Below are 14,983 nucleotides of genomic sequence, written 5' to 3'. Positions count from 1 at the left end.
TGCATTATAGCTGGCACTAGTGTCAGAACTGCTGTTACAGAAAATTAATCAACATCTTCTGAACAATCACAATTGAGAATTCAGCAGCGCAGCGGTGTAAACTCGCATCATGTAAAGGACATGATTCGATTGGATGTCACAGCAGCACATCTAAACCTGATAACGCATTCATTTTGAACGCAATACATTTTTACAGCTGTGATGCTCCGTGACACATTACCACCTTCCTTATTTTTGCGCATGCGCCATGATCAGGAAGCAGAGTAAAAATGTAGTGATGATTGCTTGAGCTGCATTATTCTTGTATGCACATTTTGCTGATTTAAAAACGTCACTGTATCCATGCTGAATTTTCTTTTAATTTGTGGTTTCAGTTAAGTAGTAATAGGAGCACCTCGAGTCTTACCTGTGAAAAAGAAACAGAGATGACTCAGTGGAAAAGAGATAGAAATATTAAGACTTTTAAGAAGGTATCATGTTATGTGTGCTCTGTCAGTGTGTGTGTGTGTGTGTGTTTTTTTTTTTTTTTACTTATTGTGTCCTATCATGACTTGAAGTGGGTCCCTTTTTTCGTCAAATAATGAGGCTTGCTAATAAAACTGAACAGTGCCTGGCCTTTATTATAAATACTAAATGAATAAATACTAAATGCACTAGCGTTTAAAACAATACATATACAGTACATATTCTTTGACTTCATATTTCCATCTCTGCTTCCTCTGCTTACTTCTCTGTCTGCAATCTGCTTTTAACAGACTGCAATCAACCTTCCTCATTCCAGCTCACTTTTACCTCCATCACAATGTTCTCCTACTTCCTCCTGTTCATTCCCATCCAGGTAGTGTCTCTTCTCTCCATCGTCGGTGTTTCACATTGTGTGTCCTTTATATCTGTAATAACATTTGAATCAAATCTTGTATTAACCTGGTTTCATTAACCGTCTGCATTTCCCCTTTGGCCTTCTTTTGTCATTTGTCTTTTTTTCTAAAACCAGCAAACCTCAGCACTTAGGGATGCTGCTTTCTAAAAGAGATACTAAAGGAGAAACAGAGAATAACTCACATGTGGTGAGTTTTTACAGGTTATATCCTAGATTAAGATTGTTAGATTGTTGTATTTGTATCTTGTAAGACAATAGATAAAAGGTAAAAGTGCAAACAGAATGAACTAAATGATTTAGAAAGAGGAGAAACTGTATGCTACATAATATTTACAACGTTTACACTTTTAGTGTAGCATCACCAGAGTTATGACTTGTTTTGACGGACGGAAGAAAACAAAACAAGTGCCTCAGTCTGAGCAGGTACACTATAAGGCCAAAAGTTTGTGGACATCTGACCATCACACTCATGTGTGGTTCTTCCCCAAACTATTGTCACAAAGTTGTGAAGCACACAATTGTATAGAATGTCTTTGTTTGCTATAGCATTACAGTTTCCCTTCACTGGAACTAAGAGGCCCAAACCTGTTCCAGCATGACAATGAACCCGTGCACAAAGCAAGCTCCATGAAGACATGGTTTGCCAGGGTTGGTGTATGAATGGGTAAATCCCTACAGCCACGCTCCAAACTCTAGTGGAAAGCCTTCCTAGAAGAGTGGAGGTTGTTAGAACAGCAAAGGGGTTAAACTCTGGAATGGGATGTTCAACAAGCACATATGAGTATGATGGTCAGGTGTCTACAAACTTTTGGCCATATAGTGTATCTGAAGATGCCTGATTTTCCATAGTCTCGAGTGTGTGTTAGTCAGTGGCTGTGCTTGGTTTGACCTTGGTTTGGAGTGACAGCATGGTTTTGTGTTATTGAGGTTACTCCTGGCTCTGGTGGCTCTCTACTGTGGGACAGTCTGCTCCGCCCTTGTAGTTTGGGTAACTAAACCAAACCAGAGGAGCACACAGCAGGCTCTGAAACATTTGGCTGACCGCACTGAGAATGGAGAAAATATTTCTCACAGTCCACTCCTCCCCTACCAGATGTCTGACCTGAAACACTTTTCATTTCCTAAAGAAGCCTGTTTTATCTTTCAGCCTGCTGGGAGATTCAACTGCCGTACAAAAACGAGGTGCTCATTATGTAACTGTCCCAAATACCTTTGTAAAATACTCCAAATATTCCAAATACCACATGATTGCTTAGTAACACTGTTTTTTTTTATTGAGGGACATGCAGTCTGTCTTTTCTGAAGCCTGTATCACATAAATAAGCAACTGTCAAACATTGCATGGTGCAAATACAGAACAAGTGAGGCATCTTGTCTGGTGTGTTTTATTTGTCCCTCATATTTCTTCCACCTTCTTGAAATATCTTTCTTTCTGCCCACTTTCCATATTCATCCTCCTGTCTTTTCCTGCCATGTGCCTGTTAGCGCACTGTTGGGAAAGTGTCTCTGGTGGTAGAAGCTCGGGCTGAAAGGCTGCTTACTCTCTATGAGAACGATCACAGGCCCAAAGACGCCTGTTTAACCTCACCGGTAAGACACATACTGTGCAGAGCTAACATCTCAGAGCTCAGAGCTATAGATTTAGTGTAAAAAATTACTGCAAAAATATATCCATTTACAGTATACAGTAATTTACCCTAAAATTTAGTTTTTTCCCTGCATGCTGTATTTCTTATATGCAGCTTAACTGTATTTTTTTTTTATCATTGAGTATGTACACATTTATGATGAGGGCTCACTGAATGGTTTCATGAGTATGAAGATGATATAAATCATATGTTATAGCCTTCACACTTACCAGATCTCACCCCAGTTGAACACCTATGGGAGATTTTGGTGTGACATGTCTAGACAGCGCTCTCCAACACCATCATTAAAAGCACCAATTGAGGCAATATCTTTTGGAAAAATGATGTTCATTGCGCCAGTATAGTTCCTGAGACTAGTAGAATCCATGTCGAAGCACATTGAAGCTGTTCAACACCTTAGTAAGACACTTTATGTTGGTTGTCACCCATCAGTAGAGTGTCTTTGTGCTCAGACACAAAAGTCATCAACTATTTGGCCACAATGTTGACAGTTCGACATTCCATGAGCCATCTGTAATGACTGATGAGGTTTTTAGTGTATCCAAAAACCACACAAATCAAGACAGCACAGAACAAAACGATGTCTCATTTCATTATGGCACTGATAGTCTGTGTATAGTGTGTATAGTGTTTATCCATAGTGTAAACTTTTTTTGTTTGAAGTGAATCAGTGGCTAAACTTTGGCACACGGACCCCGTGCAAGAATTACATTTGGGCCGTACTACACGGACTTTCCAAATAAAGTATTTTCATGTGCATACTCCTACACCCTTAATATTTCATAGTTATGGGCAGTAGCACTGTCTACACCTGCTTAATATCCAGCACTATCATAGCAAAACAGAAAACAATCATGGCTACTAAGCAACAAGTCATCCACACAGACACACATAAGCCCTTATTGCATCCACAGCACTATTCTGGTGCAGGAACAATGTGACCTTACTGTAGTAGCACATAAATACAGCTACCATCAAGTCATTTTGGCTGAAACTAGCCTCACTAGACCAACCCCCTGCCAAGGATAGAGTAGGTACTGAAAAGTGAGATTGAATAGCCTCACTAGCCATCTCAAAGAACACAATATTACTTTATAACTCAGTAATTTAGTTAGCATACGAAAATGACAGCTGCTGTAATACTAGTACTGAATAAGCTCGAGTGACTTTGCTAAGCAAACATTGCATTTAAATATGCTAGTGTACCAGCTCCCGAATATGAATACATTACTCAGATTGAACAGATAATGTGTTTGAAATGATTACAAATACAGATTAGAATAGGAGGTGGACTATTCTTTTTTTTTTTCCTGAAAAGCTTGCTAGAAAGGTTCACAAAGCATCTGGTTAAGACTACAGCTCTTTATTGGGACTGGGATTAACATGAACATCCTTAGTAACTGTCTAGTGGGAAATAGAATAGATTAAATTCGATTAAATTCCAGTGAGAAATAGAACCGATAAAATTCGTTAGAATATAACACAAGCAAGTACAAACAAAAATATTATCTGCATTAGCAGGATAAATAAAACTGTTAACATCTCTATTTGAGACAAGTTATGAACACCATTCTGATAGTTCTGGCATTTCTATCTCTGTTTTTTTTTTTTTTTTAGTGTTTTCCACTGTTTCCAGGGGCATAGTGATAGGGTTCATATTTAGTAAATCCTTCAGGTTTTAATCCACATCCACTTCAGGTTCAGATGCAGATATAGATACAGATAGTGGCATTGCACTACACTCGTAACACACGTAACACTGACATTGTAGAAACCAAGCCAACTTTCTGTTGCTAACTTAAGAGGGTAGTGTGCTTTAAGAGCAGATGTGCCCTGTATCAGATTGGAAAACAGATCAAATCTGATTCGATCCAGCATTTCTGATACATATACTCAGGATCGAATTGCTATACCAAGCTTGCAAAGATTGGCCAAATGAAGGTTGAATGAATTTTCTGCTCCAGGTTTGTAAGAGATTGCTATTGGAATCTAGTCTAGTCAAATAGTGTGTTATTATCACAACTTATGAGATTCTGAGAAGACTAAAATGACGTGCAGTAGAATTACTTTTTTGGGTCATATATTCTGATGAGAAGTCTCCCTGAACTCTCAGTATTTCAGTAATACTTTTTTTTGTAAAGAAACTCTGAGGTCACATAATCTGTTCAGCATGATCTTTCCCACAGCAACCTACAGTCTGGACACCCACCCAAATAACTTGCTAGACTGTTTCAGTTCTGACTTGGCTGTTTTTTTCTCCTCTTTCCCAGGGTTCCTTGAGGAGGGAATTCCCCCAGAGCTTGGGTGATGTGTGTTATGCATGCAAGAAGCGGGTGTACGTGGTGGAGCGCTTGAGTGCCGAGGGGCTGTTCTTCCACAGAGAGTGTTTCCGCTGTGATACCTGTAGCGCTCCTTTATGTCAGGGCGGACAGGCTTTCGACTCAGAACAGGGTACACTGATACGTAGTTAGCGTGTTGTTTTTGGCTTTTTTTAATGTCAGATGTACACTCCTTTTCCCCGATGCTCTCTATAAAGTGGTTCTTTTTCCGGTCACAGGAAAGCTGTATTGCAAGCTCCATTTCTCTCAGCGTAAATGTGCTATAAAGCGCGGCAGGATGTTGGAGCCACAGATGGTAAACGTTCACCACATTATTTGCCATAATGCTTTGCTCTTAAACATTTTCAAATTATCCTGACAGCATTTTGTATTACTTTTGCCCATTCCTCAGCCATCTGAAAGCACCACCCAGAAAAGTGCATCTCCGAGTCCAGCCGAGAGTGACAGCAGCTCTGCGCAGTCTCCAGGTACTCTGTCCTCTGTGCTGAGGAGAAGCCTGCTCTGGCCGCTGCACGTGAGCCGGGCTGTGTGTGCTACGCCGCGTCGTGTTTGTAACTGGCTGGGTGGGAAAGCTCAGGCTCTGGGCCAGCACCTCAGGGAAAACGCAGATGACTACACCATCCTGTACGAGCTGCTGAGCGTGGGGGTGCCCCTGCTCGTGGCACTCTATGAAATCCTGCTGCAGATGCATGCCGAGACCGGACCTCTCGACCTGCAGCCCCTGCAGCAGTGGCTCGAGCAGCACCTGGGCCGTGGGTTCCTCACGTAGACCACTAGGCTAAAGCTTTTATTCTTTACCCTCCATTATTGAAAAAATAAATGGTCCAGCACTCTGAAAACTGATGGTTAGCTGAGAATAACAACATTTTTTTACTAGAACGTGAACACTTTGTTCACTTGACATGCTGTATGAACCTTGAGATGACTGCTGCTTATTTCCTTTGCCTGAAAGCTGGGAATTGAACAGTTGATCTTGGAAAAATTTCTTTGCCAATCTCATGTTACAAAAGTTCTCAGAATGTTAGAAAAAAGGAAGGGCAAAAGGGAAAAATTTGAAAACTGAACTTAAAGCACTTTAATGAGTGAGCTGCCTGGGATTGTACCCCTGTAGGATTGGGAGCAATGTTTTCTGCATGTTTTGTACAATAACTTTTAATCTAAAATGATTTTTTGTGTGTTTGCTGCAAGTATACTGACTGAATATACTGACTGACTGAACTGAATCTGCTTTTGGTGTTGTGCAAAGAACCTGCCAAACCAAACAGGGTGTTATCATCTGACCCATCCTCACATTCCACTTACTGACACCGAATGTTTACACGTTTCATCATGAGATTCAAACGTCTGGTAGATGCGCTTTACTCTCTTAATGCCTCTTCCTCCTAGTTCATGGTTCGTGAATTTCAAGTTATTTTCCACATTTCACTGCTGAATATAATGAAAAAACTAGTTTTTTTTGTATATCGCAGACATAGGACTGTTATGTGCTCACATACTGGTGCCATCTTTTATTAGCTAACTTTGAGTTTTACAGGCGAGAGGAAATTCAGAGAATATTGTAGACGCACAGATTTATGAGTGTGGCACATGGCATGCTCAAAATCACACGTGGTTAAATCTGAAGTGGCACATAAGTGGTTTTTAGACAGATAAGATTAATCTTCATTACATTATATCAGGGGTGTCAAACTTCCTCGTTTAGGTAAAAGACCATGTTACCGTGTTTGATGTCAAATGGGCCAGACCTAAAAAAAATCTGTTTTATATATATTATATGTACATATTGGAAGAAGACCAGGCTATGTTTTTCCAGCATTCAACTGTACAGTTCTGATGAGTCTGTAGCCTCAGATTCCTGTTTTCAGCTGAACCCAAAGTGGTCTTCTGCTGTAAAGATTCGACGTGTTCTGAGATGCTTTTCTGCTCACCACGGTCGTAAAGAGTGGTTATTTGACTTACTGTAGACTTCCAGTCAGCTCAAACTGGTCCTGCCTATCCTCCCTCTCATCAACAAGGCATTTCCATTCAAATAACTGCCACTAACAGGATGTTTTTTGTTTTTTGCACCATTCTGTGTAAACTCGACAGATTGTTGTGTGTGAAACTCCCAGGAGATCAGCACTTTCTAAAATGCTCAAACCAGACCATCATGCCACAGTCAAAATTACTGAGATCATTAACAATCGTGTGTGTGTTACAACCTGGAACTGAAATGTGTTTGTATGTTTTGAACAGAGAAATGCTCAAGAAGAATCTTGCTGATGAGGAATTGCATATTGTTGGTACATGTTATTCTGAGCTGATTGCTCTATTTTTTCTCCCTAGTAGAAAAACAGAACCTAGCTCTTTTTATTTCAAATCTTCCATGTTAATTACGCTCCACAGTACAATTTTAATTTAAAACACGGCTTCTAACTTCATTTGAGCCGTATGTTTGACACCCCTGCGTTATATAAGAGTGTTAATGAACTGTTTTGTGCGCAGTCTGAATGCACTGAACATTTTTACAACTCAGCAGACCTGTTTTCTATGGAGATTTGTATTTTTATACACTGGAAGGTATATTTTGTACTGTTCCGTTATGTACCTTTCTCTTATGTGGTTTGTGTTTAATTTGTTAGAAGATGTACATTGTTAAAGACAAGGCATTGACACAAAATGCACAAAAATATGCATGCTATTAATCTCACACTGTGTGGCATTTGTAGCCTTTTATTTCTGCTTCATATTTCATGTTTCTTCTCTTTCCTGTTATTCACTTGTAGTCTTTCTCGACCTGTCTGCTGTGTCAACACCTGACATGCTCTGAGTCACTGACAGACTCAAGGTGATCACCCACATGCTCCCATGATGCACTGCTCAGTGGTGTGTCCATTAAGCATGACAGCATGCACATGTGCACTACATAGTGGATATCACGAGCATGGTAAATGTACCTGAGCTACATCAGCTCTTAACGGCTAATTTCCTGTCTGCAGGGGTTGTTTATTCTCTGTATCAGTGTTTGCACAGCAGAGTTAAGGTGTTGTGTTTGGATCTGCATTTGATGTGTCATTGCTGGGAAAGGCATGCCCGTAAGACAAGGCACTCCCTTTCAGCTTTTGAACTTTACTAGAAGTCATGACTAACAGGAATGGTCTTATTGTGTTTTTCCACAGAGCATCTTCACTACACATTTTAATAATTTTTCTGTTTCAAAGGCTGCTCTCATTAACGAAACCCATCAACGGATCTTTTGTGCCTCGTAAAAAAATGGACGTTAAAATAGCACCTTTTACCTGACATGTTGCAAAACTGTATTAAGAATACGTTCTTTGCTTTATTTATGCCAAGCCATGTGCATTTAATAAATAAAATAAGCAACCTGAATTTTCTCTTCATTTATAAATCCATGGGGAAAAAAACGTGAATGTGTTTTCTTGTGCATATTTTGAGCATATTCCTGTGAAGAAAAAATAAATCTCTATAAAAAAATTAATACCATAAATGGAAATGAATGTACATGTATTCGTGCAGATCTGATATACAGGGCTGGTACACGAGTGAACTCTTATCATTCTTTCCATTGCAAGATGCGGCTGTTTTGTTTTTCAGCTGAAGAGTCTGGTATGAGAGAGTGCCATCGATCTGGAGTGCTTTCACATCATTCCCAGTACTGATATGGCCGGGAATGCTGATTGTACCAGGATGAGATTTGTACCAGGATGAGATTTGTCTTCTGTAGCTGGTAACACGCTGAACCTCACAAGCCTTAAAATACTTCCATGAGTCCCTCATAGTCACATCATTCTTTTTCTTTTTTTTTTTTTTTTAACCAGATAAGCTCTTCAGTTTAGAGAACTTTCCAGTGGGTTTCAGATAGAGCTTCACACTCATGTGCATCTTTATTATGTCTTTGGTCAGTATCACTCTACTAAAAAAGTAAACTCCCCTGCACTAATGCTCTTTGGAGGGAAGCAAAATCAGAAATAAAATCAAGGCAATAGTGTTCTGATAATCAACTAATCAACGTCTTTGTTTTAATTTTTTTAAACAAGCAGTTTTGAAATGAATTAATTGCTTTTTATAGGTGTTCCGACTTACAGATAGGAATAATAACCCACCAAAACATCCTCCTCTTATGTCTTGTGTCTTAAGTGCATCCAGTTAAGTACCAATTATATCCAAAGCTGAACATCCTAATGCCGTCATTTAATTGTGAAGAAGCTCATCAGCACAAAATTAAATTTTATTTAGTTCCTTTTACTTCAGTCCTACTGTAGAGTTTTCTGTACATCTCTACAGAAATATGGTGTGGTTTTTTTTTTTTTTTTTAATGTTTGACAAAGTCCTCTACTCACCTGTTTCAATTGAGAAAGCTCCCAAAGTCGTGGGATTACTGATTATAACTTTAACTTGCTTGATTCAAAGTGTTGGCTAGTTACCTTACTGTGAATCAGTGACAGGGTGGTGTGATGCGGCCCAATGTGAAGTTAATTATTTTCCAACGACCGCCTGTCCCAAAGTGTTTTAGTCCTCTTATACTACAGCAATTTGCCAAATGACGTCATACTTTGTATTTGTTTAATGTTTAGTCAAGTTTAATTTTATGGAAGGAACAGGAACAAGTTAGTTCCTGTTGTCACTTACGTTATAGCAGCTATAAACAGTCGTTCTCTCACCAGACTCTCTTTTTGTCTCTCTCTTGAAGTTACTAAGACAAAAAAAATCTGCTTACTGAGAAACCACAGCACAGTCTTTTCCGAAGACTCTCCCATGTCAGAAAGCTTAAAGTTACAGCTTCACCTCTGACTGTTACAGTGCGTTGACACTGGAGACTCCTTCTGAAAATTGCTAAATAAACATCTTCTCACAGAAAACTTTACACATTTTAATCTTTCTCTCCCACGTTGATGTGTAGCAGTTACATCAGAGTTAAATTACCTTCTGTTAACCTGACCCACACTGTATATTAGCACTGGTTTCCAATGTACCAGTGAGTGTTTGTGTGTCAGTGATGGTAGAGGACAGGTTAGTGAAGGTGATGGATTTCCTCTATGATTGAGTATCTGTAAATACACCTCAAAGTGATAGAGAATGTAGAATGATAAACAATCAGCCTGCTATTAAACCAAGGCTAGTTAATGACACTTGATTTAAGAGGAGAGAAGTGATTACACTTCAGTAGTGTATTGACCAATTGCTTTTATTTTTTCCCTCTGGGGTTTATATTCAGAAATACAATATTTTTGACATTGACATCACATCTCCACATTTCTAAACATATGAAATTAAATGTGCTTGTGCTGCCCCCTATTGGTTACACCACACCACCACACCACCACACCACTACAAAACTCCACACTGAATCTTATTCAAACAGAAGCACAGCCCTAAGCACTTTACAGTGCAGTGTACTTGTGAATAGTGCACATACAGTGAGGTCACAATATACAAAATGTAACTGTAGCTCAGATCCCCAAGCTGCAATATACTATTTTAAATATTTTTATTAATGACAAAAATGCCAATGCATGTGATCCACCTGACCTATGTCCCTTATCTTACTGTGCAGATGTGTTTTACATCTCTCTTCTTCCTGGCATATTTCAACTGTTTGAAAGTTTTGAACCTTTTTATTACAACCCTGATGCATTTAGTAGTATCTGATTCAAGATTTTACATGTGTGCAACCTCAGGGAAAACAGAAATGGTTACAACCCAGACATATAATATATGACATATATTAGACATATATTATCCAGACATAATATATATCTGGATATTAAGAGCTGAGATGTTTTTGAGAGAAAATACTCTTAGTTCTCATGAGAATGATTTTTGTTGTAGCAAAGGTATATAGTTTCACTAATTGAGTGAAAATTTAGTGAAAAGTGTTAACTTCAGTTTTGCCCATTCTCTTAGGGGTGCCAATATTTTTGCAATTAGAGTAATGAGCGTAAAAAAAAAATCGGTATGTCTGTTTAGCTATAACTTGACCTCATTTCTTAAGTAATCTAAATATTTGTTAGTACATGTGAAGATTTGTGGATTTCTGATGGAGTTTGTTATTTGTTGTTATTGTTTTATTATTCTTGGTATTAAAAAAGCTTTAAGCTGTCAATTATTTTTGACATCATCATAATCAGCAGTGACTCATAACCATGGATTCTGGTGGGGCAGGATGAGCCTCAAACAAAATTAAGTCGAAAGGCTATCACACTTGATTTTTGCTAGCGGCTACCATCTCAGGAATTTTTAGAGTAATCCTGTAATGTAGGAAGTTCAAGTGTTTTCGATATAGCAGGTGTGATGCCTTCACCAGTCCACAATTCCAGCCCAATTACACATCAAAAATCATACAAAAGACCTGAAACTAACCCAAAAATGTCAGGCATTGAAAAAAAGGGACACATTTTTCTTCTCTTTCTCAGCCTTTGCATGAGAAGCAAAGGAAGCTATCACTCATAAACTACCGTAAACATCCCCTCAACTTCATTTAGTCAACTTGGGGTAGTCTTTTTAACTACCAGTTCCTTTACGTATAAGGTGTGACATCAAATCAACATGGCCGCTCACACAGTGTGAACAGTGTAAAGTTCCCCTTCTCTACTTTTATATTAGTTTATAGCAGTATTGGCCTTAGATCAGTTAATATACAGACACAGTACTTGATTAAATCTATAACACTGACCATACTAATCACTGTTTTGAGAAGGTAATCATCAACGTTAGAGTTATCATTAATGTTAGACAGCTAGCTTGTTGCTAACGCTACTCGCTATTGTCCGCTGGCTAGTTTGGTGCTATTGTCCATTCTTTTTGCTGTACTGCAATTTCAGTCCAAAATGTTGCATGAAGTTCACTATAGTAGAACAGAACCAGTAGGCACTCAGGCCTGTAACTGTAAAAATATGGTTAAAGTAGCTTTTTATGAGCTTTATGTGCTCTGACATAGCAAATAAAACACACGTGAACATGGCATGGTGGGAAATGACATTATTACAACATGCAAATGATCACTTACAAGCAACCATGAACACAGCATAACTGTCCTGTCTGCTGCTCCTCCCCCGAGCGTGGGGCAGCGTGAAGCCTGCCACAGTGGGGCTTTATTAACACTTGTTGCAGTTACCCTTTTTGACAGCTAGGTGTAATGATAATGCTATGGAGTTAAACAGGGCAGTGAGCAGGCTGCCTCACAGTTCCCCAACATTTGGAAAGGCGAGCCGGAACATCGGCTTATGTCTGTCAAATAGCAACATTTTTTAAAATCGTTGGTCACTCAAAAAAAGATAACTAGTATCTCAAAAGAAATGTATGAAAATGTATGAAGTAGCGATTTATGATTATTGGTCTAGCGGCTGATTTAAATGGAGGTGTTCTCCTGTACCTGCCCTATGGTTCAGCCACCACTGATTATCGTACATGAAATGTATGCTTTGTGACTTTATTTAAATTTTATTCACACTTTTGTCTGTGCTGATATTCATTTCATGTGAATTAATAAACAAATGAAGGTCTTGGCATCTTTGCTTTGATTTGTTAGAAATTAAGCTGTTGTTACTTTAGCAACTCATAAGTGCACCTCATAAGATTCTCCACAAAGGGGGCGCTAACACTCAAGTAGCTCAGATGTGCACCATTGCTGCTGCTACCAACAGTTTTACACTTATACTCTAATTATTCAAAGAGTTTCTCACATTACTGATAGATATCAATAATCACTTATAAATGCAATCATTTATCAAATTGAGATTTTGAAGATCTTTGATGAAGTTGTTTTTAAAGGATGTTCTTATTAAGAGAAATCTAATGCTAAATGTTTAGGTTAAAAAGGACATTTTTTAGAAAATACAGTGATTATTAAGGAAAACAATTACAATTATTTTTAAAAGTAAAACCTACAATAAAGATAGAATGCACTAAAATTTAATAATTAAGATTATAAAGAATTGTCTTTTATATATATATATATATATATATATATATATATATATATATATATATATATATATATATATATATATATATATATATATATTGTTTTTTAAATGCCCTTTGAAAAGAAAATTCCCTAAAATGTAATATTAAGAGAAATTTTAATATAAGATCAATCTGAAGGGTTAAACATGTCTTTGTTGTGGTGCATTTTTGTGAAATTATGAAATTACAATCATTATTAAAGCAAAGTCTACATTAAAAGATAAACAGCACTAAAAATAATAATTAATTTGAATAATTTAACTTCTAACTTATGATTTTAAAGAATTATCTTTTAAAGATGTTTTAAAGAATAGTTTTTATAGACATTTTGCTTAAAATGTAACATTAAGTTAAATTTTAAAATGTAAAAAAAGGCTGAGAAATTTTGAGAAATTGCAATCATTGTTAAAGCAAAGACTACATTAAAGGATAAATAATACTAAACCTTTAATAATCAAGATTTTAAAAAAACTAAAAATCAATCTTTAAAATGCAACATTAGATACATTTTAAAATAAAAACAATCTTAAGAACATTTCTGAGAAATTACATGATGCTAAATGATGCTAAAGCACTTCTGTAAGTTGCTGTGGATAAGAGCATCTGCTAAATTCTTGAATTACATAAAAATGTAAAAAGAAAAAATTGTTCTAATGAATGTTTTGTAAATCTGCTGCTCGTCTACTTTCTGATCCATAGTGTACTGGGTTAAAGTTTAAATTTGATTTATTCAGCTTTTAATTCCCAGGTAATGATTTATCTAAATTCTGCTATTAAGCTTCACACAGCCAGGTTACACTGGATTCAAAGTTATTAATCAAATATAATAATTCTATAATTACTATTAATAAATAATTCTATAATTCTACTATTATATTAATTCTATAATTACTATAAATAAATATACAAGCTAATGAGGTGTACAAGTACTCATTTCCTCGCACTGCACAGTGAAAGAAGGCTCTTGGATGAGAGGATTGAGGGTTAATGTTTATTACCACTAGAGGGCGCTGGTGATATGAGCAAACTCAAACTGGCTCCAGTTTCACTGAAGAGAAATGATCCCTTTAATCTGTGCAGCCAATTATATTTTTTTATGGTTAATGCTCAAATGATAACTCATTGTACATGATACAGCATCATAAACTTCAAATCAAAACAACAACAAGAGAAATGACAATGTGCTCCAATGTATACAAGCGATATAGTGGAATGACATTAAAAGCCCACTTGACTTGAACAACAACAACAACAGAAAGGTGAAGCAGCAGGTAGCATCACTGCCTCACACCGTCAGGGTCCCCGATTCTATCCTGACCTCTGTGATTATCCTTAAGGTCAACAGGCTACTGTTGTCATAGCTAGTAGTAACAAGCTAGCAACCTAACATGTGTTAGCCTAACACTTGTTACTCTAGATACTAGCTAGCTAGTTCTCACCAAATGATAGTGAAGTGTCCTTTTTGCACGTCTGTTTTAAAAATCATGGGGCCCTCCTGGTGGTTTGGGGGCCCTGACAGACACTGTTTATAGCAAGACATGGCCCTGGTTTCGCACATTCTCTGTGCGTGCACGCGGTTTTGCTCTGGGTTCTCCGGTTTCCTCCCACTGTCCAAAAACATGCTGGTAGGTTGATTGGCGATTCTAGCATGAATGAGTCTGTGTATGTGTGTGTGTGGTGCCCTGCAACGGACTGGCAACCCATCCGGGGTGAATTCACCTGTCTAACCGTTAAAATGGCTACTGATGATGAAGGAAGGAAGGAAGGAAGGTAAAAAATGGGTAGCCCTATGCAAGTAGTTGGTCATGTGCCTGATAAGTTCATATACATGATCCTGATTAGTTAGTTAATATTCACTGATTATGCTTATACTGAATAATTTAGAAGTTCACATACATATTTTAGACACATGCTCTCTTCAAACAGTACCTGTATTCCAATATTAAGTGTTGACTCATCTTTAACGTTCATTCCCAGAATAATAAGGCAGAGGCAGATTTCTGCCATTTCCTGCTCTCCCTTTTTTCCCTGGAAAAGATAAGACATGTGGGAGGTGTGGATCCCGAAGCAGAAGGTTATCTCCTCATTCCATCCACAGTGAAAAGGTTGCATGCTTATGAACTTTGCATTATTGTTGTTTCTTATGAATG

At 37.7% G+C, this 14,983-nt stretch overlaps 1 protein-coding gene across 18 annotated transcripts in view; it reads left to right on the top strand.

Moving 5' to 3' along the window:
• mical2a (microtubule associated monooxygenase, calponin and LIM domain containing 2a) overlaps window positions 1–8,237 on the top strand; it is a 57,225-nt gene extending 48,988 nt beyond the window's left edge. For 4 of the 18 annotated variants that reach the window (XM_053238174.1, XM_026930830.3, XM_034308623.2 and 1 more), the window contains 7 exons: window positions 375–470; window positions 756–838; window positions 995–1,067; window positions 2,366–2,470; window positions 4,800–4,980; window positions 5,087–5,163; window positions 5,260–8,237. In XM_053238174.1, coding sequence (XP_053094149.1) covers window positions 375–470; window positions 756–838; window positions 995–1,067; window positions 2,366–2,470; window positions 4,800–4,980; window positions 5,087–5,163; window positions 5,260–5,637 — 993 coding nt within the window. In that variant the 3' untranslated portion in view covers window positions 5,638–8,237. The other 14 variants (XM_026930833.3, XM_026930836.3, XM_026930837.3 and 11 more) reach the window with 9 other exon arrangements.
• Window positions 8,238–14,983: the final 6,746 nt, after the last annotated feature.

The sequence above is a fragment of the Pangasianodon hypophthalmus genome, chromosome 11, assembly GCF_027358585.1.
Source record: "Pangasianodon hypophthalmus isolate fPanHyp1 chromosome 11, fPanHyp1.pri, whole genome shotgun sequence".
Classification (NCBI taxonomy): domain Eukaryota; kingdom Metazoa; phylum Chordata; class Actinopteri; order Siluriformes; family Pangasiidae; genus Pangasianodon; species Pangasianodon hypophthalmus.
Note: the sequence above shows the minus strand (reverse complement) of the source record. Positions and strands in the feature narration are given on the sequence as shown.